This window comes from Geotrypetes seraphini, chromosome 19 (genome assembly GCF_902459505.1).
Source record: "Geotrypetes seraphini chromosome 19, aGeoSer1.1, whole genome shotgun sequence".
Classification (NCBI taxonomy): domain Eukaryota; kingdom Metazoa; phylum Chordata; class Amphibia; order Gymnophiona; family Dermophiidae; genus Geotrypetes; species Geotrypetes seraphini.
In genome coordinates, this window is record NC_047102.1 from 36,482 (window position 1) to 64,044 (window position 27,563).

The 27,563-nt window shown below is 41.7% G+C and overlaps 1 protein-coding gene across 1 annotated transcript in view; it reads right to left on the reverse strand.

Moving 5' to 3' along the window:
- SYT9 (synaptotagmin 9) overlaps positions 1-27,563 on the reverse strand; it is a 37,464-nt gene that overhangs the window by 1,745 nt on the left and 8,156 nt on the right. Inside the window, exons 2-6 of the mRNA XM_033928676.1 lie at positions 26,431-26,767; positions 23,747-24,293; positions 17,730-17,850; positions 16,071-16,242; positions 5,969-6,098 (exon numbers count right to left, since the gene is read on the reverse strand). Of these exons, the coding sequence (XP_033784567.1) occupies positions 5,969-6,098; positions 16,071-16,242; positions 17,730-17,850; positions 23,747-24,293; positions 26,431-26,767 (1,307 nt within the window). The remainder of the gene's footprint in view (positions 1-5,968; positions 6,099-16,070; positions 16,243-17,729; positions 17,851-23,746; positions 24,294-26,430; positions 26,768-27,563) is intronic.

Below are 27,563 nucleotides of genomic sequence, written 5' to 3' on the forward strand. Positions count from 1 at the left end.
GACGTATCTAAAACATTTTGTTTCTCATAAGAATGACTGTGAAAACAAATATGTTTTTAAAGATTTTCTAAAAGTACTCAGAGACTCATTCAGTCTTAATTCCATAACTGGGCTCCCACAACCATAAAAATTGAGTCTCTGTACATCTCAAGTCTTATTTGTTTAAAATATGGAGCATCAAGCAATGCCTGATTACTTGACTGTAGAGGACATCCTAGCATATGAACCTTTAAGGTTACAGACAAACAAATGAGTTGTTAAAATGCCACTTTGATTTCAGGTATTTACATATACACCAGTGCCAAAATTGTTCCTGGCAATATTTTAATGATTTCTGAGAGGCTCCTCTCTTCAAACCCATTATGCATCCAAAAAGAGGGAGAAAAAGGCCTCAGACTAAAGTAAGGTACACAGCAAACTGCTTTAAATACTTTCACTGGCAAAAAACACTCCCTCACAAAACAGCACAGGTTTAGAAAAGGGCAAAGTCACCCAGAGGCACGTTCAAGGACTTAGCTTTACTAAACCTGTGAAAGTATTTAAAGCAGTTTGCTGTGTACCTTACTTTAGTCTGAGGCCTCTTTTCTCTCTTTTTGGATGCATGCTGGGTTTGAAGAGGGGAGCCTCTCAGTGCCACGATCACACAACATTTTGTATGTTCATATTAATATATTATATGTTGTTAGTTCTTGTTTAATTTGATAACACAATATTTTAATGGTGTAAAACAGGGGATCAAGAAATCTTTGATAACTCCACATAATTTGTGTTCATTCTCTGAACACAAGAGCTAAGCAGATAAATCAGCACTGCTGAATTTCCAGTGCTAGCTAATAAAGAGCAGTCAGTACAATGTTAGCAGCAATGCTGACCATATAAGCATTTTCTACAAGTTCTTCATCACTTAAGTATATAACTTTAAACATATGGAGGATAATTTTATGAGGGCGCACCACTTTAAGGATGAAATGAGATCCCTATTTAACTCTTATTTCATAAAGAAGAGTAGGGGGGAGGGGCAATATTCAGACCATGGTGCTGAGCCTAGATATCCAATTCCGGGCTGATTCAAGTGACCAGCATTGAATATCCTGTTTATTTTTGGCCACTATATACTTAGCTAGGTTTATAGTGGCCAAAGCTAGACCAGCTATTTTAGTGGCCCGATTTGACTGCTAAACATAGCTGGCTAACACTTTAAATTTCACGGACAGTCAATTAGGTCAGTGGTAGGCAATTCTGGTCCATGAATATATATGAGATGGATTTGCATGCACTGCCTCATTGAGATGCAAATCTATCTCATATATATTTATTGTAGATATCCTGAAAACCTGACCTCCCTGTGGCTCTCGAGGACCGGAATTGCCTACTCCTGAGTTAGGTCATACCTCATAGCTTACTATCTGCTAGCTACTAAGGGGGGGAATTCTATAAGAGATGCCTAGGTTAGGCACCACCAGGCAACTACATTGAGGACGTCTAGTTGGTTTTTAATGGGTTAACTGGTGTGCTAATTGACCATGTATGACAGCATGGAGTAGCTGTTACTAGCCAGCAGATGGAGTCCAAACAGTGGAGCTCATTGAGCTAATCTGCATAGAGCTGCAAGTGCTGCTGGGAGCTGTCCACTCATCCTGAGTAGATAGTGGTGCTGAAAAGAACAGTTCCCAGCACAGCGAGCTCAGAAGGCAAGAAGCTTGTTTTTGATTTTAAGTTGTTGTCTTATGTTTCTTTTTGATTGTTTGGGGTTGTTTTAAAAAGAATATGCTTATGTTTTTTAAGAGTTTGTGTAATATTACCAATGTGAATTGTCTTGTTTAATGTCTTGCGTGTTTTTATTTTTAGTTGCCTTTTACTATATGTGTTATATATGTGTTACCTGCATAGAATTGTTGGATACGTGGGCCATAACTTTTTTAATTAAATAAATAAAATAGAGCTCCAGGAGCTGAGTGACCCTCAGGAGAAGGAATGCTGGCTTTGGCCTAACTTCCGATAAACCCTGAAGGCCACTGCTGACTAGTGCTGATATGGGGCCTCATGCAGCAAAGTAGAGTGGCCAGACTGACTAGTCTTGACAGGGGGGAATGGTGCAGTGGAGAATGGAAGTCCAGTGGTGGAAGGGGCCATGGGGACCTATACAGCAGCAGAGAGAGAGTGATAGATCTGGGAAAGAGATCTAGTCGTGTGTGTGCTGACCAGTCCTGACAGGGGGGGTCTAGTGCAGTGGAGAAGCCTGGAGGTGAGAGAACCCACAGGGACCTATACATCAGTGATGAGAACTAGAAGTAGATGGGGACCAGGTAGAGCCTGGAATCAAGCGGTTTAAGCTTGATGACCAGAGATGGTACTGGTGAAGGAGAATCCAGAAAAGTCCTCAGTGAGTGTATCAGTAAGAAGATGACTGAGGGGCTGGGAGAGCCCTTAGGGTATGTGTGCCAGATAAGATGACTGGGCGACGGAGCAGCTAGGAGTTCTCAGTGCATGCATCTGTGATAAGATGACTGAGGGGCTGGGAGAGCACTCAGTGCGTGAGTGCAGGAAAAGACAACTATGTGATGGAGAAGCAGGGAGAGTCCAAGGACCCTAAGAGCACTGGCCAAAGGATGGAGGAGTGGTCCAGTGGAGGGAGCGGCTGGGATGGAGGCAACCAGAGGAGTGACCGGTAATGGTATCAGATGCTGCCAAAGACCTGGAGGGCTAATGGAGGGTCAGGAAGGACTCTGGAGAAGCCTGTAGAGATGAGGAGTCCAGGGAGAACCTTGGGACGACCTGATCAGAGATTTTAAGGGAATGAATCTGGTATGTATGTGTAACCCTGTATTCACGTATTTAACAGAGAACCATGGTACCTGGAGATGTGGAGATGTGACGGGTAAACCGCTCAGATCGGTTAGATGATGACATATTGTGGCAGTGGTGGGATAATGGAAATGCCCATCATGATGAAGTAAGGAGATTTTGGAATGCCTGAAGAATAACACCCCAGGTGAGGAGGAAAGCGGGTGGCCAAAGGGGAGGAGGAGGCCACAAGGGGCCCTGTAGGACAGGGGTGTCAAACTCAATCTCATAAGGGGCCGAAATCTGGAAAAAAAAAGGCTAAGCCGCAGGCCATATTTTTAATTAAGATAATTAGGGGTCATTTAATTAAGGTATGCTAACTGATTTAGCACGCGCTAAATGCGTACCTTAATAAAAGGGCCCCTAAGTGACTAAGGCTTAGTCTTAGTAGAAGTATAGGGTTACGTCTCCAACCCCACACCAGCTTTGTGGTGTAAACAAAAGAAATATTGTAATCACAAAACAGAAAATAAAATTATTTTTTCTACCTTTTGTTGGTCCCAGGCTCTGGTTGTCTTCTGATAACTCGCTTACCAGGGTCTCCTGCCTATTTGTCATTTTCTTCTTTCTCTGTGCTAACCATCTATCTTCTATCTCTGTCCTCCCCTTCCGTTTCCCTTCCCTCCCCTGGAGGTCTGGCATCTTTCCTTTTTTTTGTGTCCATATCCGCATCTGCAGCAATGGACCCCACCATCCCCAGATCCACCATCTGTCCTTTTCTCAACTACCCTTTCATCTAGCATCTCTCCCTGCTTCCCCACCACCCCAGGGTCCACCATCTCTCCATTTCTCTTCCTATCCAGTATCTCTATCCCTCATTCCTTGTGTCCAACTTCTTTCTTTCTGTTCCTTCCCTCTCTCCCTCTCCTCTGTTTTATTTCTTCCCCACCCTACCCCACCCTCCACTCAGTCCGGCATATGCACATCTGGCCCCCTTCTTCTCTCCCTCTGGGTAATTCTATACCAGGGCCCGTCCCTGTTCCGAAGGCCTGTATATTCCTCCCCCCTCCTTCTTCTTCCCAGTCTCACCTTCAGAATAGGCCCACCGTTCCTACCCTCCCTCCATTCTGCTACCACTGCTGCTATTCATTCGCGTCTGCCTTCACCTGGTCTCCTCTTCAAAGAAGCCTGCTGAGGATCACCGGCCACTGTAGCGAACCTCGCAGGCCACTCTCCACCTCAGTAGCACGTTCCCTCTGACGCGATCCCACCCCTCCTCTGACGTATGGGATCGCTTCAGAGGGAACGTGCTACCGAGGTGGACAGTGGCCTGGCGATCCTCAGCAGGCTGCTTTGAAGAGGAGACCAGGTGAAGGCAGACGCGAATGAAGAGCAGCAGCGGCGGCAGCAATTTATGACGGTGGGCCAGATTCACTATGAAGTTAAAAATGTCTGGCGGGCCAATTTTGAACACTCCATGGGCCAGAGTTTAACATGTCTGCTGTAGGGGGTACCCACACAGGGTCTTATTGGGGAGCCCAGGATGAAGATCAAGAGCTCTCTGTACTTTGGAAATGTTAAGGTGACAAGCCCCACCTTAGTGAGAGAGGGAAACCTGAAGTGAACTAATAAGTTTCAAGTTTATTAGGATTTTATATACCGCCTATCAAGGTTATCTAAGCGGGTTTTTTTTTTTTTTTACAATCAGGTACTCAAGCATTTTCCCTATCTGTCCTGGTGGGCTCACTGTATAAGCAGTTTTTTTGTTCTGGGGGAACATACACCCTTTTAAGGAGAGGAGAATATGACATGGTGGAGTATCTGTCACTGGCCAGCAGAGGGAGCCCGAGCAGTGGAGCTCATTGAGCTCAAGTGAAGAGTTAATCTGCATAGAGCTGCAAGTACTGCTGGGAGCTGTCCACTCTCCCTAAGTGGATTGTGGTGCTGAGAAGAACAGCTCCCAGCACAGAGAGCTCAGAAAGTGAGAAGCTCCTTTGGGAGCTGGGTGATTCTCAAGAGCAGGAATGCTGGTTTTGGCTTAACTCCCAGTAAGCCCTGAAGGTCACTGCTGATAAGCACAGATGGGAACCTGGCTGACAAGTCCTGATAGGGGAGAACTGGTGCAGAGGAGAATGGAAGGGTTTGGAGGGTCTGCAGGAATCTATACACCAGCTGAGAGAGAGAGAGATCTGGCCCTATGTGTGCTGACCAGTCCTGATAGGGGGACTGGTGCAGTGGAGAAGCCCAGTAGTGGGAGGGTTCACGGGGACCTATACACTAGTGATGAGAGAGCTAGAAGTAGTCAGAGACCCAATAGAGCCTGGAGTCGAGGGGATTAAGCTTGACAACCGGAGGTAGGACTGGTAAAGGAGAATCCAGGAGAGTCCTCAGTATGTGCATTGACAAGATGACTGAAGGGCTGGGAGAGCCCTCAGGGTATGTGTACTTGATAAGACAACTGGGCAACAGAGTAGCTAGGAGTCCTCAGTGTGTGCATCTGCAATAAGATGGCTGAGAGTCTGGGAAAGCCATCGGTGCATGAGTGCAGGATAAGGCAACTGAGTGACGGAAAAGCTGGAAGAGTCCCCTGGAGCATTACAGGACTATTACAGGACTGAGGAGCGGGTCTGGCGGAGGGACTGGCTGGAATAATGGTAATTGGTGTGTGACCAGTAATGGCACCAGACATTGTCGAAGACCTGGAAGGCTAATGGAGGGTCGAGAAGGACTCTGGAGAAGCCTGGAGAGACAAGGAGTCCAAGGAGGACCTCGGAATGACCAGCCTGGCTCTCTCTGAAATCACTTCTGGATTGTGGGGTCAAGAAGTGACATCAGAGGAAAAGCTAGCATGAGTAGCAGGCTGGAGAATCTGCATATGCTGGCAAAGATTTTAAAAGGTACGGGGGTGAGAAGGGAGGGTGTGAGTGTGGCATGGGGAGCAGAAGTGCGCCTCCTACCCTCGCTATGCCACTGTTTAAGGTTATAAGTACTCTGCCCCAGAGGGCTTAAAATCTAAGGCACTGAAGGGTGAAGTGGGTTTCTAAAGGCCATAGTGATTATGAATGGAAGATGTGCAATTTGAGTTCTGGCTTCCTGGGTCTCTACCATTCCTCTAATTACTAAGATGTTCCTCTTGTTTGAATACTTTATAGGCTCCTATGACTCAAGAAAATGTAAATCTTACCTCTTTCAAAGGATGCCAATGAGCTATAGGTTTCCGAGGATATGCCAGCATTTCATTCCAGTGGTCTTGGCCCAGTCTTTCTGCACTGTTGCCTGCCTGACACATACCGATGACTTCATTGTGACCTACCCTGTGAAAATGTTTAGCATATTTTTTTCTTAAAGTATTTACATTCTCAAATTATATTCTAACATTTTTGCATGGCAAGGAGATGACTAATATTACAGGAACTGGTTATAATTTACTCTTGCAACGTCTTCAATCAATAGGTATAACTGAGCAAATTCTGGACTGGTTTATTTCCTATCTTGCTGATCGCTATTCCACAGTTGTTTTTAACAAAATATCTTCTAATCAGTTCCAGAATATGTTTGGAATTCCCCAAGGGTCAGTTCTCTCCCCATTGTTATTTAACATCTTTCTTGCACCTCTTCTTACTCTGGGCCAATCCATTGGTTTTTCCATTTATGCTTACGCTGATGATGTACAATTAATATATCCTTTGGACCCAGAGAACCCAGATGAGATACAAGAGATTAATTCAAAAATGGAATTAATCAGAAATTGGCTAAATGAGAATATGCTATCTTGAATTTTGAGAAATCTAAGACCATGCTCTTTGCGACCAAAAAGGGCATTGAGCTTTCCTCCCCTATCCAAATTCATTCAACCCCATTGCAAATAGTTACCTCAAAAAAATTATTACACATTATACTCAACTTTAACCTATCTTACCATGAATGAATCTGTGCAGTAGTAAGGAAGTGTTTCTACAGGTTGTGGATGATTCATTCACTGTCAAAAATTTTGGATACTTCATCTATTAACATTCTAATTCATTCATTAGTAATCTCTTGTCTCGATTACTGTAATGCCCTGTACAAGGGCATTACCCAAAAAGAGTTATGTCACTTACAAATAATCCAAAAAAAACTTAAATCAAGATCATCACCAACTCTAAAAAATATGATCACGTAATAAAAGCCCATTGGTTATCAATTAGTCAAAGGATTACATATAAAACTCTTCTTTTGACCTTTAAAACTAGTACCACTAACTGTCCTGAATTTATAAATAGGTTATTAATCCCATACAATCCCTCAAGATCTCTACAATCTGCTTCCCATCATCTTCTATCTATTCCTTCAATTAATCATATCTATACGATGTGCATACCCATTTTTTTCTGTCACTGCCCCATCACTGTGGAATTCTGCTCCTACTAATTTAACAGAAGAAATGTTACTGATCCGATTTAAATCTAAACTAAAGGCATTTTTATTTAAAGATACATATAACATTTGAATGTCCTTATCAGGATGACTTGTAATTTTAATAGGGTTTTTAGCAGACCTAAGAAATGCAAAACCTCCTCTCCTCATGTTCTTACCTGTCATGTTTCTTTTTTTTTTTTGCTATTGTACTTCTTCCTCTTTTTCCTATTGTACCGGTAAGTTTGTATGTTCTACTTGTGTTACTTTATGTATAAGTCTTTGTAAAATAACCTTTTTTATTGTACACCACCTAGAAACTCTATATAGGTGATTTACCAAATTTTTAAGAAAATTTGAAACTTAAAACAGGCTGATGTTTTCCAGTGAAGGCACCGGGAATACACGTGTATGTGTGGACATTCAAGCTCCATACATGTGTCAAAATGACAGATGATGTTTAATGTGAGCAAGTGCAAAGTGATGTATGTGGGAAAGAGGAACCCGAACTATAGCTACATGATACAGGGTTCCATGTTAGGATTCACTGCCCAGAAAAAGGATCTAGGTGTCATCAATGAGGATATGTTGAAACCCTCAGCTCAATGTGCGGCGGCTGCTAAGAAAACTAGAATGTTAGGAATTATCAGGAAAGGAATGGAAAACAAAGATGAAAATGTTATAATGCCCTTGTATCACTCTATGGTGCAGCCGCACCTCAAATACGGTGTGCAATTTGGCCACCGTATCTCAAAAAAGATGTAGTGGAATTAGAAAAGGTACAGGGAAGGGAGAAGAAAATGATAAAAGGGATGAGATGACTTCCCTATGAAGAAAGACTAAAGTGGCTAGGGCTCTTCAACTTGAAGAGACAGCTCAGGGGTGATACGATAGAGGTCTATAAAATACTGATGGAATGGAAAGGGTAGATGTGAATCACTTGTTTACTCTTTCCAAAAATACTAGGACTAGGGGGCATGCCATGAAGCTACTAAATAGTAGATTTAAAAGAAAACTGGAGAAAATATTTCTTCACACAGCGTGTAATTAAACTCAAATTTGTTGACAGAGAAGGTGCTGAAATCAGTTAGCTTGGGGTTTAGAAACAGACACATGATGGCAGATAAAGGCCAAATGGCCCCTCTAACTATTATCTCTTTCTCTATCGAGAGAACCCATGTGCCTATCCCAGGCCCTCTTGAATTCAGACACAGTCTCTATTTCCACCACCTGTTCCAGGAGACTGTTCCAGGCATTTACCACCCTTTCCTTAAAAAAGTATTTCCTCAGATTACGCCGGAGCCTATCACCTCTTAACTTCATCCTATGCCCTCACACTGCAGTTTCCTTTGAAATGAAAGAGACTCGACTCTTTATATTATGTAGGTATTTAAATGTCTCTATTATATCTCCCCTCTCCCCCAAAGTATACTGATTGAGATCTTTAAGTCTGTCCCCATACGCCTTATCACGAAGACCACACACCATTTTAGTAGCCTTCCTCTGGACTGATTCCATCCTTTTTATATCTTTTTGAAGGTGGTCTCCAGAATTGAACACAATATTCCAAATGAAGTCTCACCAGAGTCTTATAAAGAGGCATTAATACCTTTCTTTTCCTACTGGCCATACCTCTCCCTATGCAACCTAGCATCCCTCTAGCTTTTGCCACAGTCACCTTTTCAACCTGTTTGGCCACCTTAAGATCATCACATACAATCACACCCAGGTCCTGCTCTTCCGTCGTGCACATAAGTTCTTCACCCCCTAAACTGTACCATTCCTTCAGGTTTTTGCAGCCCAAATGCACGACCTTGCATTTCTTAGCATTAAATTTTAGCTGCCAAATTTCAGACCATTCTTTAAACCTCGCCAGGTCTTTCTTCATGTTATTTACACCATCTGGCGTATCTACTCTATTGCAGTTTTGGAATCATCCTCAAAGAGGCAAATCTTAACCAACAACCCTTCAGCAACATCACTTATAAAAATGTTAAAAAGAACAGGCCTAAGAACAAACCTTGAGGCACACCACTGGTAACATCCCTTTCCTCAGAGCAATCACTACCCTCTGTCACCTTCTCTCAACCAGTTCCTGATCCAGCCCGTCACTTTGGGACACATCCCAAGGGCACTCAATTTATTTATTAGAAGTCTGTGTGGAACACTGTCAAAGGCTTTGCTCAAATCTAAATACACCATATCTAATGCACATCCTCTATCCAATTCTCTGGTCACCCAGTCAAAGAAATGGATCGGATTTGTCTGACAACAAGACCTACCTCTAGTGAATCCATGTCCTGTAATCCACTGGATTCCAGAAACTTGACCATTCTCTGTTTTAAAAGCGTTTCCATTAATTTGCTTACCACAGTGACAGAAGTCAGACTTACCGGCCTGTAATTCCCTACTTCATCCTTACTTCCACTTTTGTGGAGAGGGCCACATCCGTCTTTCTCCAATCCTCCAGTACCACTCCCAACTCTAGAGACTCATTGAAAAGGTCAGTCAGCGCAGCTGCCAGAACTTCCCTAAAAGAAGGTTTTGATAATTTCCTAAAAAAGAAGTCCATAGGTTATTATTGAGTTGGCTTAGGGAACTCCACTGCTTATTTCTAGGTCAAGCAGCATAAAATCTGTTTTACTACTTGGGATCTAGCTAAGTACTTAAGACCTGAATTGGCCACTGTTGAAAACAGGATATGGGCTTGATGGACTTTCGGTCTGCCCCTGTATGGCAGCTCTTAAGTTCTTATGCAGGTGAGATATGTGCAGTTTGGATGGAGCATGTGCAGGGTGCATGCAGATTTTACAATACAATAATCGGGACATTATCTTTTGCCATTTAGATCAGATCTAGGGCAGCTAGATATATGCATGTGTAATATGACATAGTATTCTATCAATAAAAGTATATGTATTACTTTTCTTTGTAGGATGGGCTACAATAGGGATTGGGACTTGTATACTGCCTTTTTGTACTTTTACAACCATACGCAAAGTGGTTTTACATACAGGTACTTCAAGCATTTTCCCTTTCTGTCCTGGTGGGCTCACAATCTATCTAATGTACCCGGGGGAGTGGAGGATTAAGTGACTTGCCCAAGGTCACAGGGTGCTGAGGCTGTAGCTCTAACCACTACGCACATTGTAGACAGCTCAATTTAGACCCATTTACAGAATTACCCTCTGAGCGGTCATTGGAAATGCAAACTGTAAAAGTGCTTTTCTTTTAAATAAGGGTCACTTCTACTAATAACTTTCATTATTTTAGTTGGACAACAACCATAAGAACATAAGAACTGCCGCTGCTGGGTCAGACCAGTGGTCCATCGCGCCCAGCAGTCCGCTCACGTGGCAGCCCCCAGGTCAAAGACCTGTGCCCTAACCGAGACCGGCCCTACCTGCGTTCGTTCTGGTTCAGCAGGAACTTGTCCAACCTTGTCTTGAATCCCCGGAGCGTATTTTCCCTTATAACAGACTCTGGAAGAGCATGCCAGTTCTCCACCACTCTCTGAGTGAAGAAGAACTTCCTTACGTTCGTACGGAATCTATCCCCTTTTAACTTCAGAGAGTGCCCTCTATTTCTCTCTACCTTGGAGAGGGTGAACAATCTGTCTTTATCTGCTAAGTCTATTCCTTTCAGTATTTTGAATGTTTCTATCATGTCCCTCTCAACCACCTCTTTTCAGAGGAGAAGAGGCCCAGTTTCTCCAATCTCTCACTGTACGGCAACTCCTCCAGCCCCTTAACCATTTTAATCACTCTTCTCTGGACTTTTCTGAGTAGTACCGTGTCCTTCTACATGTACGGTGACCAGTTCTGGATGCAGTATTCCAGGTGAGGGCATAACATAGCCCGGTACAGCGGCATGATAACCTTCTCCGATCTGTTTGTGATCCCCTTCTTAATCATTCCTAGCATTCTGTTCACCCTTTTCACCGCTGCCGCGCATTGCGCAGATGGCTTCATTGACTTGTCGACTAGTACTCTCAGGTCCCTTTCCTGGGGGGGTCTCTCCAAGTACCACCCCAGACATCTAGGATGGTGCAAATTCAAAAAAATAAAAATAAAAAATGTGTCTATCAGCAAAATTCAGGCATGGAAGACAGAAATCAAGGGGGTATTTTTTTTTTAATTAATTTTGTTTCCTTGGGTAAACTCTATTTTACATGCAGAAATGGGCTTTTATAAAGCTGAGCAACTGCATTGGAGGATAAAAGCAGTGGTGATAAAAAAAAAATGCATACTTTATGCGACAAATATGTAAATATATTCAGAGGTGTAGATTGGACGGAGCACTGGTAGAACCATAAATTATGTGCGTAGTACAGTGGTTCTCAAGGCGGACTGCCCCTCTCAACCCCCCTTACTATTCCACTGGTCTTAGTAATTTAGAACAACTAATAAACTAAACTGTGTCTGTGTAAAGTTTTGTGCTAGATAAACCAGTGGCCTAAAAATCTCGAAGGGTATTACTCAAACCAGAGCACAAAGATCATTGAAGAGTCCCATGTACTATCATTAGCCACCGGGGACGGGACAGAGAGAAAAAAACTCCCATACATTACAGGGAGAAAAACGTCTCTGACCAAACAAAAAAAAAACCTCATTCAAATCTAAAGCTTCTACTGGTCATTTAACCCAAAACTGGAAGGCAAAAGCGTAAAGTCACTTATCTACCGAGCAGTCTTGAGTCTCACTGAGTTCCGAAAATAATCTTGATAATAGTTCAGAAGTGTATCCAGACTTCTTTCCAAATCAATTGATGATTGTAATCCAACTCATGCTGGCTTCACTATCTTTCCTTGAGGCCCCTACAGGACCTTGTTTCACGGGTCGCTGCGTCAAGAGAATACCCCTCAAACCTTCACAGGTCGGGATTTTGAAGCCAGTTTGTTAAATTAGCGCTACAGCTCACTGGTTTATCTAGCACAAAATTTTACACAGACACAGTTTAGTTTATTGTCTTTCCTTTATTACTATTGATAGCTTAATAATTTAGAAACATTTTCTTGTGTGCAAGTATGAAGAAATAGCTGCTGTTAAAAGATGTTGGTTTCACAATTTAGAAAGATTTGTGCTCCTTTGGATATTTTTGTTACAAACTCTTAACCGAACATAAGAATAGCCTTACTTGGTCAGACCAATGGTCCATCTACCCAGTATCCCATCTTTACAGTGGCCAATCCAAGTCACAAGTACCTGGCAAAAACCGAAATAGTGGCCTAAGTTATGCCTGGTGGTTTATACTATGTAGGGTGGGGAAGGGAGTTTTCTGTATTATTTAAAAATTTAATACAAAATAAATATTAAAGAAACATAAGCATTTACTTCTGCAGGTCACTGTTATTTTGTATCCTTGAGGGCATACCTCTGTTATTCTAGGGTCTGCATCTGAGGTTAACCAGGTTTCTGTGAGGAAAAGGCAGTCTAGGTTTTTGGTTTTTATCCAGTTTTTTATATATTCTGTTTTAGGTCCTAAGGCTCTGATGTTTACATAGGCACATGTTAGGGTAGTGATATCTGTTTGATGATTGTGAATCGTTTCAGGGTTGAGGTTCAAACATCCATCTAAGTTCTCTAAGGTTCAGCTTATGTTCTATATTGAGGTTGAAAAAGAAAAGTATTTTAATATTTGCAGCGCTATTTTTATATTTACTTAGATATTGTTTTTGTTCCCAGCAGCTTGAAGCTAATTGGAAAGTTTGCAAGGGCAATGGAAAGGGAAAACTGCCCTGTCTGAAAAGGACTCTTTTGTTTTTCCAAGTTTATTTGCTGCCTTGAAACACTGCTGAACTTTGAGAGCACTTGTCCGTGTTGTCTGCAGGACTTTGTATTGTGTGGTTTTTTTCCTGTTTTGAAGTTACAAGCCATTGATTGCTACAGTGAGGATTGTGGGGCAGAATCTATGTGAGAACCAAAGGGTTGGGATGGCAGGGCCTGGATTCAGAAATTCCCCATCCTCCCAACTTACTAGAGTTGGTAGGGGAAGCCTGACTACATTTAGGCAGGCACAGTGAGTTTTGTAGGGAAAAGTTTTGTGATTCAATGAACTGTGAAGTACTTACCTGTTTTGTATTTTTTATTTTGTCTTTCGCTTGCAAAATGTCTGAATTCCTGGACTTACCCAGAAGCAAGGGTGTTGCCAGGCCCAAGAGGCTGCAGTGCAAACTGCAGGAATAGGTGCATTATTTGGACTTTATTTTGGACACTTTTGTAGTCACCTGTTAGCAGAAACTGTAAGACCCTGATGTACAGGGAATTGAGGAACCTAGGCATGCCAAGATCATAAATTGCGTTCAGCGAGGGCACATGCCTCAGGACCCGGCACCCACGGCATGACAGTATTTAGATTTTAGCAAAGCCTTTGATAGTGTTCCACATAGGTGTCTAATAAATAAACTGAATGCCCTCGGTATGGGCCCCAAAGCGACAGACTGGATCAGGAACTGGTTGAGTGGAAGACGACAAAAGGTAGTGATCAATGGTGATCTCTCTTAGGAAAGAGATATTTGACTGGTAAAATTTGCCTATTTACGGATGATACCAAAATCTGCAATGGAGTAGACACCTCTGATGGTGTGAATAACATGAGGAAGGAACTGGTGAAGCTTGAAGAATGGTCTGAAATTTGGCAATTAAGATTTAATGCTAAGAAATACAAGGTCATGCATTTGGGCTGCAAAATCCTGAGGGAATGGTACAGTTTAGGTGTGAAGAACTTTTGAGCATTAAAGAGGAGCGGGGCTTGGGTGTGATAGTATGCAATGATTTAAAGTTGGCCAAACAGGTTGAAGATGCGATGGCGAAAGCTAGGAGGATTCTAGGGTGCGTAGGGAGAAGTATGGCCAGTAGGAAAAAGGAGGCCTCATTTAGAATATTGTGTATAATTCTGGAGACCACACCTTCAAAAAGATATTAACAGGATGGAATCGGTTCAGAGGAAGGCTACTAAATTGATTGGTAATATTTGTCGTAAGGTGTTTGGTGACAGACTTAAAGATCTCAATATGTATACTTTGGAGGAAAGGCAGGAGACGTTTAAGTACCTATGTGGCATAAATTTGCATGAGTCAAGTCTCTTTCATTTGAAAGGAAGCTCCATAATGAGGGGGCATAGGATGAAGTTAAGAGGTGATATGCTCAGGAGTAATCTAAGGAAAAACGTTTTTACAGAAATGGTGGTAGATGCGTGGAATAGTCTCCTGGTAGAGGTGGTGGAGATAAAAACTGTGTCTGAATTCATGAAAGTGTGGGACAGGCACATGGGATCTCATGTTTCTATTGGTTGATTATGCTTTTGGTATCCATATTTGCTTCAGCTTCTCCAAGTCTGCTATTCTAGCCTCCCTGAGTGCTAGAAAAAGGGAAAGTAGAGGGTGTAGATGGAGAAATGGATAGAACATGTGACATTTACCTGCCATTCACAGTGATTTACATGAGCAGGAGAGGCTTCTCACTTTAATTGCACTCAGCGGCTCAGCCACTAGTTTCCAGTCGCACTTAACCAGGCAATACTTCTGAATATGGGCACTAAGAGGTCATCTGTAATTTGGGTGGGTATGAGCATGGCGTTCTAGGGACAGAGTCAAGGAGGAGTGGAGAGTTTTGCAGGCATCAGCAATATTGTGTTTCTCTGTAAATGGCGCTCTGAGAATGCACCATTTAATATATTTTTTAAATAAACAATCAAAAATAAGATTGCTGGGAATTTCTATTATTTTTTTCTCCATTTGTCGTGTCTCTCTAGATCAATCCAGAATGAAGGGTGGCCATAAAATTTCTAAATGTCCAGGTTTTGACTAGGAAGTAAGCATTTCAAGTTATAGGTTCACAAAGCTGGACTTCACTTGCAATCGATATCCATTTGGAGCAAGAAACTTTAGGGATCTTTATCTTCAGAAAGAAATTGAAAACATATCTGTTTGGACTAGCTTATGATGCAAACTGATTTGAATATTTTTATTTTTGTGCTAGTTTATTCTTTTGTTATGTTATATGCTAGATGTGTTATTAGGAATGCATTTTTGTAAGACTCCTAGAAATATTTGGATAGGTGGATAAATTCATAAAATAAAAATGAAAAGAAATGAAAAGGTAAAAAGTAACTTCAAATGCTATCATTTGGATTTACTCAAAACATTTTTGGCATCCTTTATAATCTAATGTTTCTAAACATACATGTAGACAATTATTGGGCTGTAAAATTTGGCCTTCAGTATGACTGAATAGTCTTTAGGACAACTTGCAAAGGGGAAACTATATATGTTTTAAACAGATTGGTTAAGTAAGTCAAAAATGAATGCTTGATAATATATTAGTTTAAAAAATATACACAGAGGCCTTGATTCTATTAACAGTGTGTAGGCTGGCAATGCCTAGTTGAGTTCCGCACAGAACTCAAAATTGTTTAACTGGCTTAATTGGCATGGTAATTGAAAACACCATTAAAAGGCAATTTAAAAAAATTAAAAAAATGATTCTTTTAAGTTCCATGTGGAACTTGGCGAGGTGTCTAGCAGCACCTACCTGAAAAGTGGGCATGGTTAGGGTTGGAGAATGGGCATGCAGTGACTTAGGCATCGGTAGGCCTAAACCTTGGCCTAATAGCTACTCCTTAGGTTTTGGCCAGGTACTAGTGACCTGGATTGGCCACCGTGAGAATGGGCTACTGGGCTTGATGGACTATTGGTCTGACCCAGTAAGGCTATTCTTATGTTCTTAATATATGGGTGTCTATCATTATGATGCTGAGCTAGGCGACCGTCAGTGTGATTTTATAAAAGACTCCTAGCGGTTGATTGACAACTCTGCTGATTATCACCAGCCGTTTATAGAACAGGGCTAAAATGTCTTATTTATGTTTTCTGATAACTATGTACAGCTCACCGGTCATAATCCATAACAGCAACTGACAGGCTAATTTGGTCAATGTTTTCTGGAGGGACGTCAAAAACTATAGCTTCATTGTAAACAGGATTTAGAGTGTTCCTCTTTGTAGAGGTTTTTCTTTTCTTCAGTCGCCTTCCTTCACACATTAAAGAAACCTTCACATAAGGATCTGTTTAAATCAGAAGAATATACTGGAATTAAGAAAACTATTAATTCAAGAGGAGATATAAAATTATATCGCACCACATGCAAAGGATTTAACCTCATAACTTTGAGTTATACTCCTAATTTAGGGCTTCTTTTACTAAACTGCGGAAGAGTGTCTTACGCTCATTCAATTCCTACAAGTGTTGGAGCATTTACCTTGCCGACCTCTTCCATGGTTTAGTAAAACCCAGCGTAAGCCTTCCTTGAAAATTTATTAGGGCTGAGAGCAGTGGCGTAACGAGGGTGAGAGGTATCTGGGGTGGTGGTGCCCCTCCCCTCTTTTCCGCCTTCCTCGGGCCCCCCCCCCCCCCACTGTCACACGCGTACCGCTTCCCTTCCTCCGTACCTCTGTAAATTTCCTGACATGAGCAGCAACCCCCAACCTGCTGTCACGCCTATGTGAGCTCTCCCTCTGATGTCACTTCCTAGGTGTGGGTTCAGGAAGTGATGTCAGAAGAAGACCGTGAAAACAGAGCAAGTGGAACTGCTACACATCACTACACAAAAATAACTTGAGAAACGGAACATCGCAGCGGCACTGTGATCACATATGTAAAACATACTTAGACAGACCCTCACCAAATACAGAACAAGGGACCAGAGATTAGAAATAGAAATGTGAAGACAACAATTGAATTGGAAACGCCAAGAAGGCAGATTCTGTATGTATTTCTTCTTGTTCTGAACAAAATATGAAAACATCAGTGATGCTGTCCAGAATGGCCAAGGGAACAGTTATCCAATGTGTACCAACTTGTGTCTACTGGCTTTCTCAAGGTACATCCCCTGTTAAAGCACATAGTAATTAATATAGTAGCGTATGAATTATTGCATGCTTTGACAGGGGATGTGCTTGTCATGAATTAAATTAGTCCTGGATATTCAATGGCAGGCCATTTGTGAGTACTGAGATTGGATATCCAGGCCTGGCTGGATTGCTAATGGCCGCCACAGTTTATGCCGGTTTTCAGGAAATATTCAGCCAAGACTGACCTAAGATAATTATATGCTGAATATCAGCCAGGACCCCCAGTTTTTCTGCAAATCCCATAGCACATCACTTCCCCCCCCTCCCAATATACTTTGAGGGTCACAACAACCCCAGTCTACCTTAATAGGAATACAGCTGGGGAATCAAGAATAGTTGGTGGTCCTGGGGATAAAGTTAAAATTCTGAAGCCAGAGAGGATCATGGAGGTGCAACTATGAGTAAGACAGTCTCAAGAATATACCAAGACTGTTCATCAAATACCGTGCTTGTACTATTTGAAGCTTGCAAAGTATGCTAGGTGTTCAATGTTTTTAAGTAAAGATCTTTTTGTATGTGATTTCCAAATATGGTGCCTTAAAAGTGTTCTTCTGGAAGCTCAGATGAACCCTGGTGTGGCTCCTTGGCTGTTGAAACCTTCTGACACAGAAAATAGGTTAGACTAACAGAAATGCTTTTACCCGATGCTCCTGTGATGTCCATTGCTTTCAAATTTCTTGCTTTTATTATAGTGATGGTCAGTCTCCCGGCTGTAGGAAGATAGCATAGTGAAAACATCAAGTCTCCAAGATCCACACTGTCCTATCAAACAAGAGAGATTTTTTTATTGACTATGAAACGCAATTAACATCTTAAATATTTAGAATGTAATGAATCACTTTGTCAATTATGCTAGTTTTAATAACTGGTTTCCAATGTGTATCCAGAATTCAATCATATTTTCTAAAACAGGTCAAAATTGATAATCAGAGGTATATCTACTGTATATACTTGCATATAAACCAAGGTATCCTTTTCTTCCCGAGATTAGAAATATGGGTTATCGTGGTGAGCCAGTCTATAAAGACTGCTCACCTTCCCTCCTCATCAGCTATCTCATAAGTCACTGAACATAATATAAAGATCTGTGATAACATAACCGTGGGAGACTAGCCTGGCTTGCCCAGAGAGGTTGGCGTATATACAGTCAAGACACAATTGCATATAAAGAGAATTTGTATTTGTTATTGTTTGTCACACAAAGCAGAATGAAATTGGCTTACCTCAGTCAATCTTCTGCAGGCATCAATTTTTTCCAAGGCCTGCCTCCACCAATCTCTAGGGAAAACTTGAGAGTTCCTCTTTATCCCTCGGGGACCTTTCTAGAATAAACCCAGCCTCGGTAGAAATGGCTCTCTCCTGTGGATTCTGCCCCTGTGACTCAACACTGAGCTCCATAGCCAAGTGCATGTTGGGACCTATAGTTCCACATTTGATTAGTACCTCCTGCTGCCCGGAGATATAATATTTGCATGGGGGAGGGAAAACCCTTTAATCTGTTACATACCCTCCCCCTCAGCTCATTCTTAATAGGGTGAGTGTCTGCTTTTACAAGGGGCCCCTTTCCCAAGGCACTTCCCAGGGCACTTAGGACCTTATCCACTATTCTGAATTGCCAAGACCACCCTAGAGCCACAACCTCAACTGTTACTCTCCATGCTTCAAGCATGCATAAGGGAACAGGGCATCCCTTCTTCTTCATGTAGTTCATAATAGTCATAGGGATACCGACCATCAGTCTCTGGGTTCCCTCCCCTGTTGGAGAACCCCAGATCAATGCCACCTTTTGCTTTTGAAGTACTTGACCTTTTGACACTGCAGCACTTGAGTTTTGGTTTAAGAGTATGGTTGTTCCTTGTAACCAAATCAGAGTCCATTCCTCCCATTACCAGAGCTTGGACTTCAATTTCCCCCATCCAGGCAACCTTGTTTTGTCCTAAGGACTGAGAGTCTTTCTCATCTGCTGTTAATGTACTGGCACCTTGGTGCCTAGGTGCAAGGTAGAACAGAATGGCAAATCACCATGGGTTTTCACTTCTTGAGAATTCCACAGTGGCATTCTTCACCCGTACCCATTGCCTGGCATGTATGCCTGTCTTAACTCCTTTCAGAATTATGTAGAAGTTGCCAGGCCCGTCTCTTCAGGGTCATCTTGAATACTCTCTTCCCAGTTAGTCCCTCTCAGCCCCATAAGCTGCTTGCAGCACCAAATTTAATTTTTCTACTTGCTTCTGGCACTCCTACCCCACAGCAGTCTCAGTAGCTGAGTTTGGGTCTCCTCCACCTTCTGGGACAACACATCATTCTCCTTTCCTAGCCGAGTGCATCCCAGCCATCCTCCCATAGGTGCATCTCTTGTAACTTCTTTTGGAGCTTGACATTCGCTCTCCCAGCCTCCTTGCCTTGGCATTTATTGCCTCACAGTCTTGTTGCTACCAACTCCTGCTGCAGCTGATCCACTTTAATATTTGTAGCCTCTGCTATCCCAGGATAGTGCTAGATGGACCATTGATCTGACTCAGTAAGGCTAGTCTTATGTCCAGATGCTTTGATCAATGTAGCAAGTGGATGCCTGTTGATGCTCCATTTGTGTTATAAGATGGATGGATGAAAAGGCTTTATTTGGATTTTTCCTTTCATGATGATATATATTATTGACCACCATATAAAATAGCCCTTTTGAAAGATTTTACACCATTTTTGAAGCAGGTGCAAATGGTCCACCTAAGTGTATATCTTGCAATTTTGTTGTGGAAAAGACTTTTGGGTGATATTTTCTTTCTGTGGACTAATAACCAAAGCTGATTGTGGAGTGGTTAAATTCACTGAATGTATTCAAAACCCACCTTTTTGAGACAGCCTTCAGCTCGTAACCCTACTTCCCTCTGCCCGCCAGCAGTTTTGCCATTCTTTCCACCTGCAACCCTACCCTGACATCCTGTTTGTCTGTCTTGATTGTTTAGATTGTAAACTCACTCAAGCAGGGACTGTCTCCTGTGTGACTCTATACAGTAGTAGTAGATGTCAACTTGGATTTTATTATGACTTCTTTCTGGTTCCTTTTTGGTTGTTCTAGTGTAGAAAATACATTTTGGGATTTTCATAAGTTCCAGAGACAATCAAGATTTTAGGAAAATTTTCAAGCCTGGATACCATTATGTAGTATTAAAGAGAGTGGGAGTGTGTGGCACAGGGGTTAGAGCTGAAGCCTCAGCACCCTGAGGTTGTGGGTTCAAATCCCTCATTGTTCCTTGTGACCCTGGGCAACTCACTTAATCCCCTCATTGCTCCAGGTACACTACGGTAGATAGAATTTGAGCCCACCAGGACAGATAAGGAAATATGATAAAGGACCTGAATGTGAAACCACGTAGGATATAAGTGGTATATAAATAATAAAATACTGTAAATAAAAAACTGAGATTTAGATTTATACAATATAAGCTTCAGCATTGTGAGATATAACAGCAGGATAGGTTATTAGCACAGATAGGATGATACCACTGCAAGGCTCTTTATAGTTGACTAGTCTTTAAGCCCATTACATTAACGGGTGCTAGAATATATGTCTGTCTTTTTTTTTATCTTTCTGTCTCTCCCCCTCCATTTCCCTGTGTAGCGCTGTCTCTGCTTTCTTCCTCACTTTGCACTCTCCAGCCTTGCTTTTTCTTCTGCAAGCATGTCTGCTCTCTTTCTCATCCCCAGTCTCTTTGCTCTTTTCTCTTCTTGCAGGGGTCTTTGCTCTACTTTCTCTATGTGTTCCTTATTCCTGCAAACCTCTATGCTGTATTTTTTTTCTCTGTATGCTCCTGATCTTGTGTTTCCCTGTAGGCATTTATTCCTATTTTTTTTCCTTCTTCAGTCTCAGCCGTTCTTTCTCTGAACATTTCCTACCTCAGTCTCTCCAATTTTCTTTCCTTCTTCAGTCTCAGCCCTTCTTTATGTGAACATTTCCTTCCTCAGTCTGTCCAATTGCAGCTCTCTTGCCCTCTAAGCCCCTGCTGCAAGTGGCTGTGCATGTCTTCTCTCCTGCTCCCCTTTCCCGACAAACCTGCGACTCCAGCAGCATGTGCAGCACTCTACACACGCTGCTTCAGGGCCTTCTACTGCCCTGACTTACTCTGGCACGTCCCTGATGACATCATCAGAGACACGGCAGAGCAAATCAGGGCAGTAGAAGGCCCCGAAGCAGCGTGTGTAGAGTGCTGCACACGCTGCTTGAATCGACATTTGGAGTCTGGACTGCGAAGAAAGTAGCGGCTGGAGTCTTTTTTCGGCGCTTCCCTTCCCGCCCCTTGAGGTGTCGCCGCTGCTCTTCTCGATCCCCGCCAGCGTCGGAAGCCTTCTCCGACGCTGGTGCGGCTCGTGAGAGGAGCCGACAGGAGAGCAGGATGTCCAGCGCTGGAGTCCAGTCCTTCCGGCGAGTGTAGGTAGGTGCTGGGGATTCACGCATGCGCACTCCTGCGGCCACAGACCTACTGATCATGGAAGCATGCTGATAGGAGTGCGCATGCGCGGCTAGCGTTTTATTATATAGGATTCTCATCAGTGTCAATAAATCTAACAGTAATTTTATCTAGTTCATTTGCGTTCCGAGTCTGAAAAGAGGGTCCCCCAAGTGTCCAATTTGCAATCATGTTTCTTTTCCTTTGTCTGACAACAAGCTCCTTTACAAAACATTTTTGTCTGTTAGCATTAAGTATACTTATTCTTATGCAGGATTAGCTTAGAAACATGATGGCAGATAAAGGCCAAATGGCCCATCCACTCTGCCCATCCACAGTAACCATTATCTCTTTCTCTCTCTGAGAGATCCCACGTGCCTATCCCAGGCCCTCTTGAATTCAGACACAGTCTCTGCTTCCACCACCTCTTCTAGGAGACAGTTCCATGCATCTACCACGCTTTCCATAAAAAAGTATTTCCTCAGATTACTCCAGAGCCTATCACCTCTTAACTTCATCCTATGCCCTCTCATTGCAGAGTTTCCTTTCAAATGAAAGAGATTCGACTCGTGCACATTTATATTATGTAGGTATTTAAATGACTTCTTCCGTCTTTCCTCCGAAGTATACAGATTAAGATCTTTAAGTCTGTCCCCATGCCCCTTATCACAAAGACCAAACACAATTTTAGTAGTCTTCCTCTGGATCAACTCTGTCCTTTTTTATATCTTTTTGAAGGTACAACCTCCAGAATTGTACACAATATTCTACAAGAAATCTCACCAAAATCTTATAAAAGGGCATCAATACCTCGTTTTCCTACTGGCCATACCTCTCCATATGCACTCTAGCATCCTTCTAGCTTTCGCCATCACCTTTTCAACCTGTTTGTTTGTTTATTTATCCCCTGCTCTGATACAGGGCGAGTTATACATTTACATACAAAATAAAACATTACATTTAACATACAAATCACATCAACATAAACATCACTATAAAACAAATTGCACATATCGTTTCAGCCACAAGCATCATTGTAACCAATAAAACTGGCCAAACCATAAAATACATCAAAGTATAAAATTGCATGTAACATTCAAGTCGCCTCAACGACGAACATCACTATGCACTGGTCGCCATACATAAAGAAAGACATGGTACTATTCGAAAGGTCCAGAGAAGAGCAACTAAAATGGTTAAGGGGCTGGATGAGTTGCCATACAGTGAGAGATTGGAGAAACTGGGCCTCTTCTCCTTTGAAAAGAGGAGATTGAGAGGAACATGATCAAAACATTCAAGGGACTGAAAGAGATAGACTTAGTAGATAAGGACATGTTGTTCACCCTCTCCAAGGTAGAGAGAACGAGAGGGCACTCTCTGAAGTTAAAAGGGGATAGATTCCGTACAAACGTAAGGAAGTTCTTTTTCACCCAGAGAGTGGTGGAAAACTGGAACGCTCTTCCGGAGTCTGTTATAGGGGAAAACACCCTCCAGAGATTCAAGACAAAGTTGGACAAGTTCCTGCTTAACCAGAATGTATGCAAGTAAGGCTAGTCTCAGTTAGGGCGCTGGTCTTTGACCTAAGGGCTGCGGTGTGAGCGGACTGCTGGGCACGATGGACCACTGGTCTGACCTAGTAGCGGAAATTCTTATGTTCTTATTTGCCACACTTAGGTGCACACATAGGCAAAACTGGGCACACCTAAATGCACAGGCATTTCTACCAACATATGCTAATATTCTGAGCCCAGAGCTATAGTTTTGGCATATGTACAACATCTGGGGATGTAGTTACACAACTGCCTTTCCAGTGTTTTCTGAAAAACATATCACAAGAGTGTGGAGGAGGAGTGTGGAGGAGTGTGTGGCGCAGTGGTTGGATCTACAGCCTCAGCACCCTGGGGTTGTGGGTTCAAACCCCACGCTGCTCCTTGTGACCCTGGGCAAGTCACTCAGTCCTCCATAGCCCCTGGTATGTTAGAGAGATTGTGAGCCCACCGGGACAGAGAGGGAAAATGCTTGAGTACCTGATTGTAAAAACCGCTTAGATAACCTTGATAGGCGGTATATCAAATCCTAATAAACTTGAAACTTGATTGAAACTTGAAGCTACACTTAAACAATCAAATGTGGATAAAGCATAACATTTTTGAAACATCAGTTTTAATTTGGATCATGAAAGTAATTTCTAGAAACTCAAAAGTGATACTCACACTGGTGACATGATCAATATCCCTCCAAATATTACTTTCCCTGGGAAAGTCTGTCAAATCTAAAAGATTATCCATTATCACCTGGCCAATGACATCATGCCTTGAAAACCTGTCGAAGTCATAGACAGAAAAGTGCAGTTTTCTCATGGCCAGATCATTATAGGGAATAGGAAAAGAAAAGACTTCATCAAATACCGGATTAAGGGTCTTTCTATGTACTTTAGTCTGGTGTTTTGTTTTCCGATCTGGAAGCAGATACATTTTTACATAAGGATCTGAGGTGCCAGAGAAATCCTTTGCTGGCAAATTAACAGCTCTGTGGATCTTCACTATCAGCTGTTCTAAATCACAGTCATACTTAAGAATAAAATTCAGTTTCCCACAGCATCTGCTATCACTTCTCTGGCCATCATCAGTATCTACTGATCTCTGCTTATACAGCTCAGGTTTAAGACGTCCAATCCCAGTCAGCTGTTCCTGCTTTTGACATTGCTGGATATTGAAGTCTGGGCTAGAAAGATTGAGCTGTCTTCGTATTGAGTTGTGCCTTAAAAGAAGAGCAAAATACACTGAGTTGGTAACATTTTTCAGTTCATAATTTACTCTAGTAGTATGGTTTTATACGGAATAAAAATCAGTAAAAAAACAGCTCAGTTAATATTCAGAACAGATAACCAGATAAATTGTCTTAAATTTGGGGTCTTGCTGTCTAGATAGCTCAATTTTCAGTTAAAAGTTATCTAGATAAAGGGAGGAGATCAGGAATGCAGTTCTAATTTAACCAGATAGCACTGATTTAGGCCCTCTTGTACTAAGCTGCGCTAGAGGTTTCTGCTGCGACCCAGAGCGTTGGAGCAGCTTTGCTAGAAACCTCTACCCCATGAGTTAGTAAAAGGGAGGAGGGTAAGTTAGGATAGAAAAGAAAGGGTAAAAATGACTATATTTGTCAGTACTGAGCAGGGCAGTACAATTCCAACTCCAGCTCTGACTTCATATCCTACTCAGATTAGGCTTTATATTTTTTTATTCTGATCTAAAGTATTGATAAATATAACTTATATTTACCAGTACTTTAGATCCAGTACAAATATATATGTATAAGCACAAAAAATAAATTTACCATATATTACAATGTACATTTTTATTTTGAATCAGGATTTGGAGTAGGAACATTTTTACTGATTCAGACTCTGACTCAACCTAAAATTGCTCCAACTCTGACTCCACAGACCTGGTACTGAGTAACTAAAGTTAACTGGATAAGTTAACTAGTTTCAGCTAAATATTGACCTACAGAGAGTCAGAATTAAGAATGGTTATTGGAGTTAATCATATACCGTAATTCTTCTCTTTGAAAACTTAGGGTTGACTGAAAACATAATGACAAATATTTAGGTCAGACTTATCCTTATCACTTTGTATGGATAAGATATTTCTATTCAGAGATGGTCTCTGAATAGTGCCACAGTTGAATATACACTCAACTTTTGCTGGCCAGCATCGCCATCAAGATTCAAAGGTACTTTATGGATAACGCCATTGAGGGTCACAGCACCATCCAGATAGTAGCCAGTCCATGGACAGAGGCAGTAGTTATACTGGCATCACTGATATTCAATGCCAAAGAGCAGTGCTAACTTGCCCTGAAAATTATGTGGTTAGCCTTTAGATACTTCTTCATCTGAGAACTGCTTCCTAGTTGTTAGAGAATAGTCTTAAGCTTCATCTTCCAAATCTGAATTTATGACTTGTCCTGGTAACACTCCACTATCTGTATCTATTACTCCCTCTGTAAGTGGTGCAATCTTGCCAATATCTCATTCTACAAATCTGTTGGGCTTTAAAATTGATAATTCTTTGAAATTTCATTTGCAAATCTCCCAGTTCATTAAGTGATGCTTTTTTCACTCAGAAAATAAAATCAGTTTCTTCACTATTTGATACTTCATTATAAAAGATTGGCAAATGATCATGGTATGACCTTAAACTATATTTGCTTGATTTCACGTGTAATCAGAAATAGGCAACATCCAGACCATTCAAATTTTCAGGACATCCCTAATGGATATGCATGTGATAGATTTGTATGTCTACTTTTTCAATTCTAATCAAATATATCTCATGAATACAAAGAACATAGAAATCGCCCTACTGGGTCAGACCAATGACCCATCTAGCCCAAATCCAGGTCACAAACACCTGGCAAAAACCCGATTAGTAGCAAATTTCCATGCTACCAATCCCGGGGCAAGCAGTGGTGCCCCATATGTCTCAATATCAGGCTACAGTTCATTGTTTTGGAGCTAGACGTTCCTTACCTCTGTTCTAATTATAGTGTACTGATGCTGGATAATTGTTTTAATTTAATTATACTATGCTTTTTAATTGTAAGTGTATTCATTTTTACAAACACTTTATAACAAATACTCCAATCAGTCGAAAGCGTATTTAGAGATATTACAGATGTGGGTATTTGTTTTAGGTTTATTATTGTTTTGTTAAATCTTTGAATATTATCTGCTGTACATTACTGATATTGGCCAATATTACTTTGTTTGTTGTAAATTCTAAGCTTAACACTTTATCACAGACTTTTCAGTGTCAATGCCTTTTTTTTCTTGTATTATGAACTAGAACAAGAATACGTAGGCGCTCATTAGCATTAATAAATTGCTGGTACTGACCGAGCAGAGGGTGTTGGTTCTGTAATTTGCCGTTGCATTCGGGCATTATGTATACAGTTTCCCTTGGTGCTTGCCTCAATTTCTAAAGGGATGTCAGGAGAGGTGTGACTGATCTTCATAGATGACTCTGGGAGGAAAGAGGACTCTTTCAGGGATTCCTCTGTGTACTCAGGACCACTGAAGTTCAGCTGCTCACCGTTATTTTCTTTATTCATGAAAAACAGATTTCGTTCCCTCCAAGGAATCCAGCAAAGTTTCCAAGAAACAAACAAGGACACACTAAACAGAGCAAGTCCACAGGCTGTAACAAGTAGGGAAAGTAAACTCACTGAAATATCTGCAAGGAAAAGGAAAATTAAGTTAGTTTTCTTATTACTGAACGGTTTTAAACAAATCAAGAAAATGTACCACTAGGGTCAGTCCTTGATGACTTTCTTCAAATACTGTTACTACTCTACAGTATAAAGCAATGAAAGAAATATAGAAATTGATGACCGACTGAAGACTCCACAGTCTGCTTTTGTGAATTCGGAGCCAAGTCTTGTCTCTACCATATCCACTGGGAAGTTGTTCCTTTTCTTAAAGAAATATTACCTTAGATTACTCCTTGGTCTACCATCTTTCATCTTTGCTACAGAGCTTTGTATCAATTTAAAGAGGCCCACCTCCTGTTCATTTATACCAGAAATGTCTCTATTATCTCTCCCCCTTCTCAGTTCTTTTGAAGCATATAGATTGAAAACTTAAGTCTGTCTCCATATGCTTTATGATGAAAGGGTCATGGTGGTAGGGATGCTAAGCAGCACTGATCACAGTGTGCTCTAATTTGTCATCATTGGAAAGATACCACTGCTGTAGTGCTTAATTTTTGAAAACAAGACTGATAAAATGAGGACATTTCTTAGAATTAAATTTAAAGGGTGGTGGTGGTGGGGTTGTTCCATGTCAAAAGTTTGCATAAGGTACGGGTGTTATTTAAAAAGACCAGAATTGAACCTGGAGTTCACACGGGCAGCTCCACACCACCAGAGCTTCTCTGTCCCAACCTTGGCAGCGACCAACAAACCAAAACTCTCACCATGAACCCAAAGCCACCATCCATCTAAAGCCTCTCAGACAGATCCACCTCAACA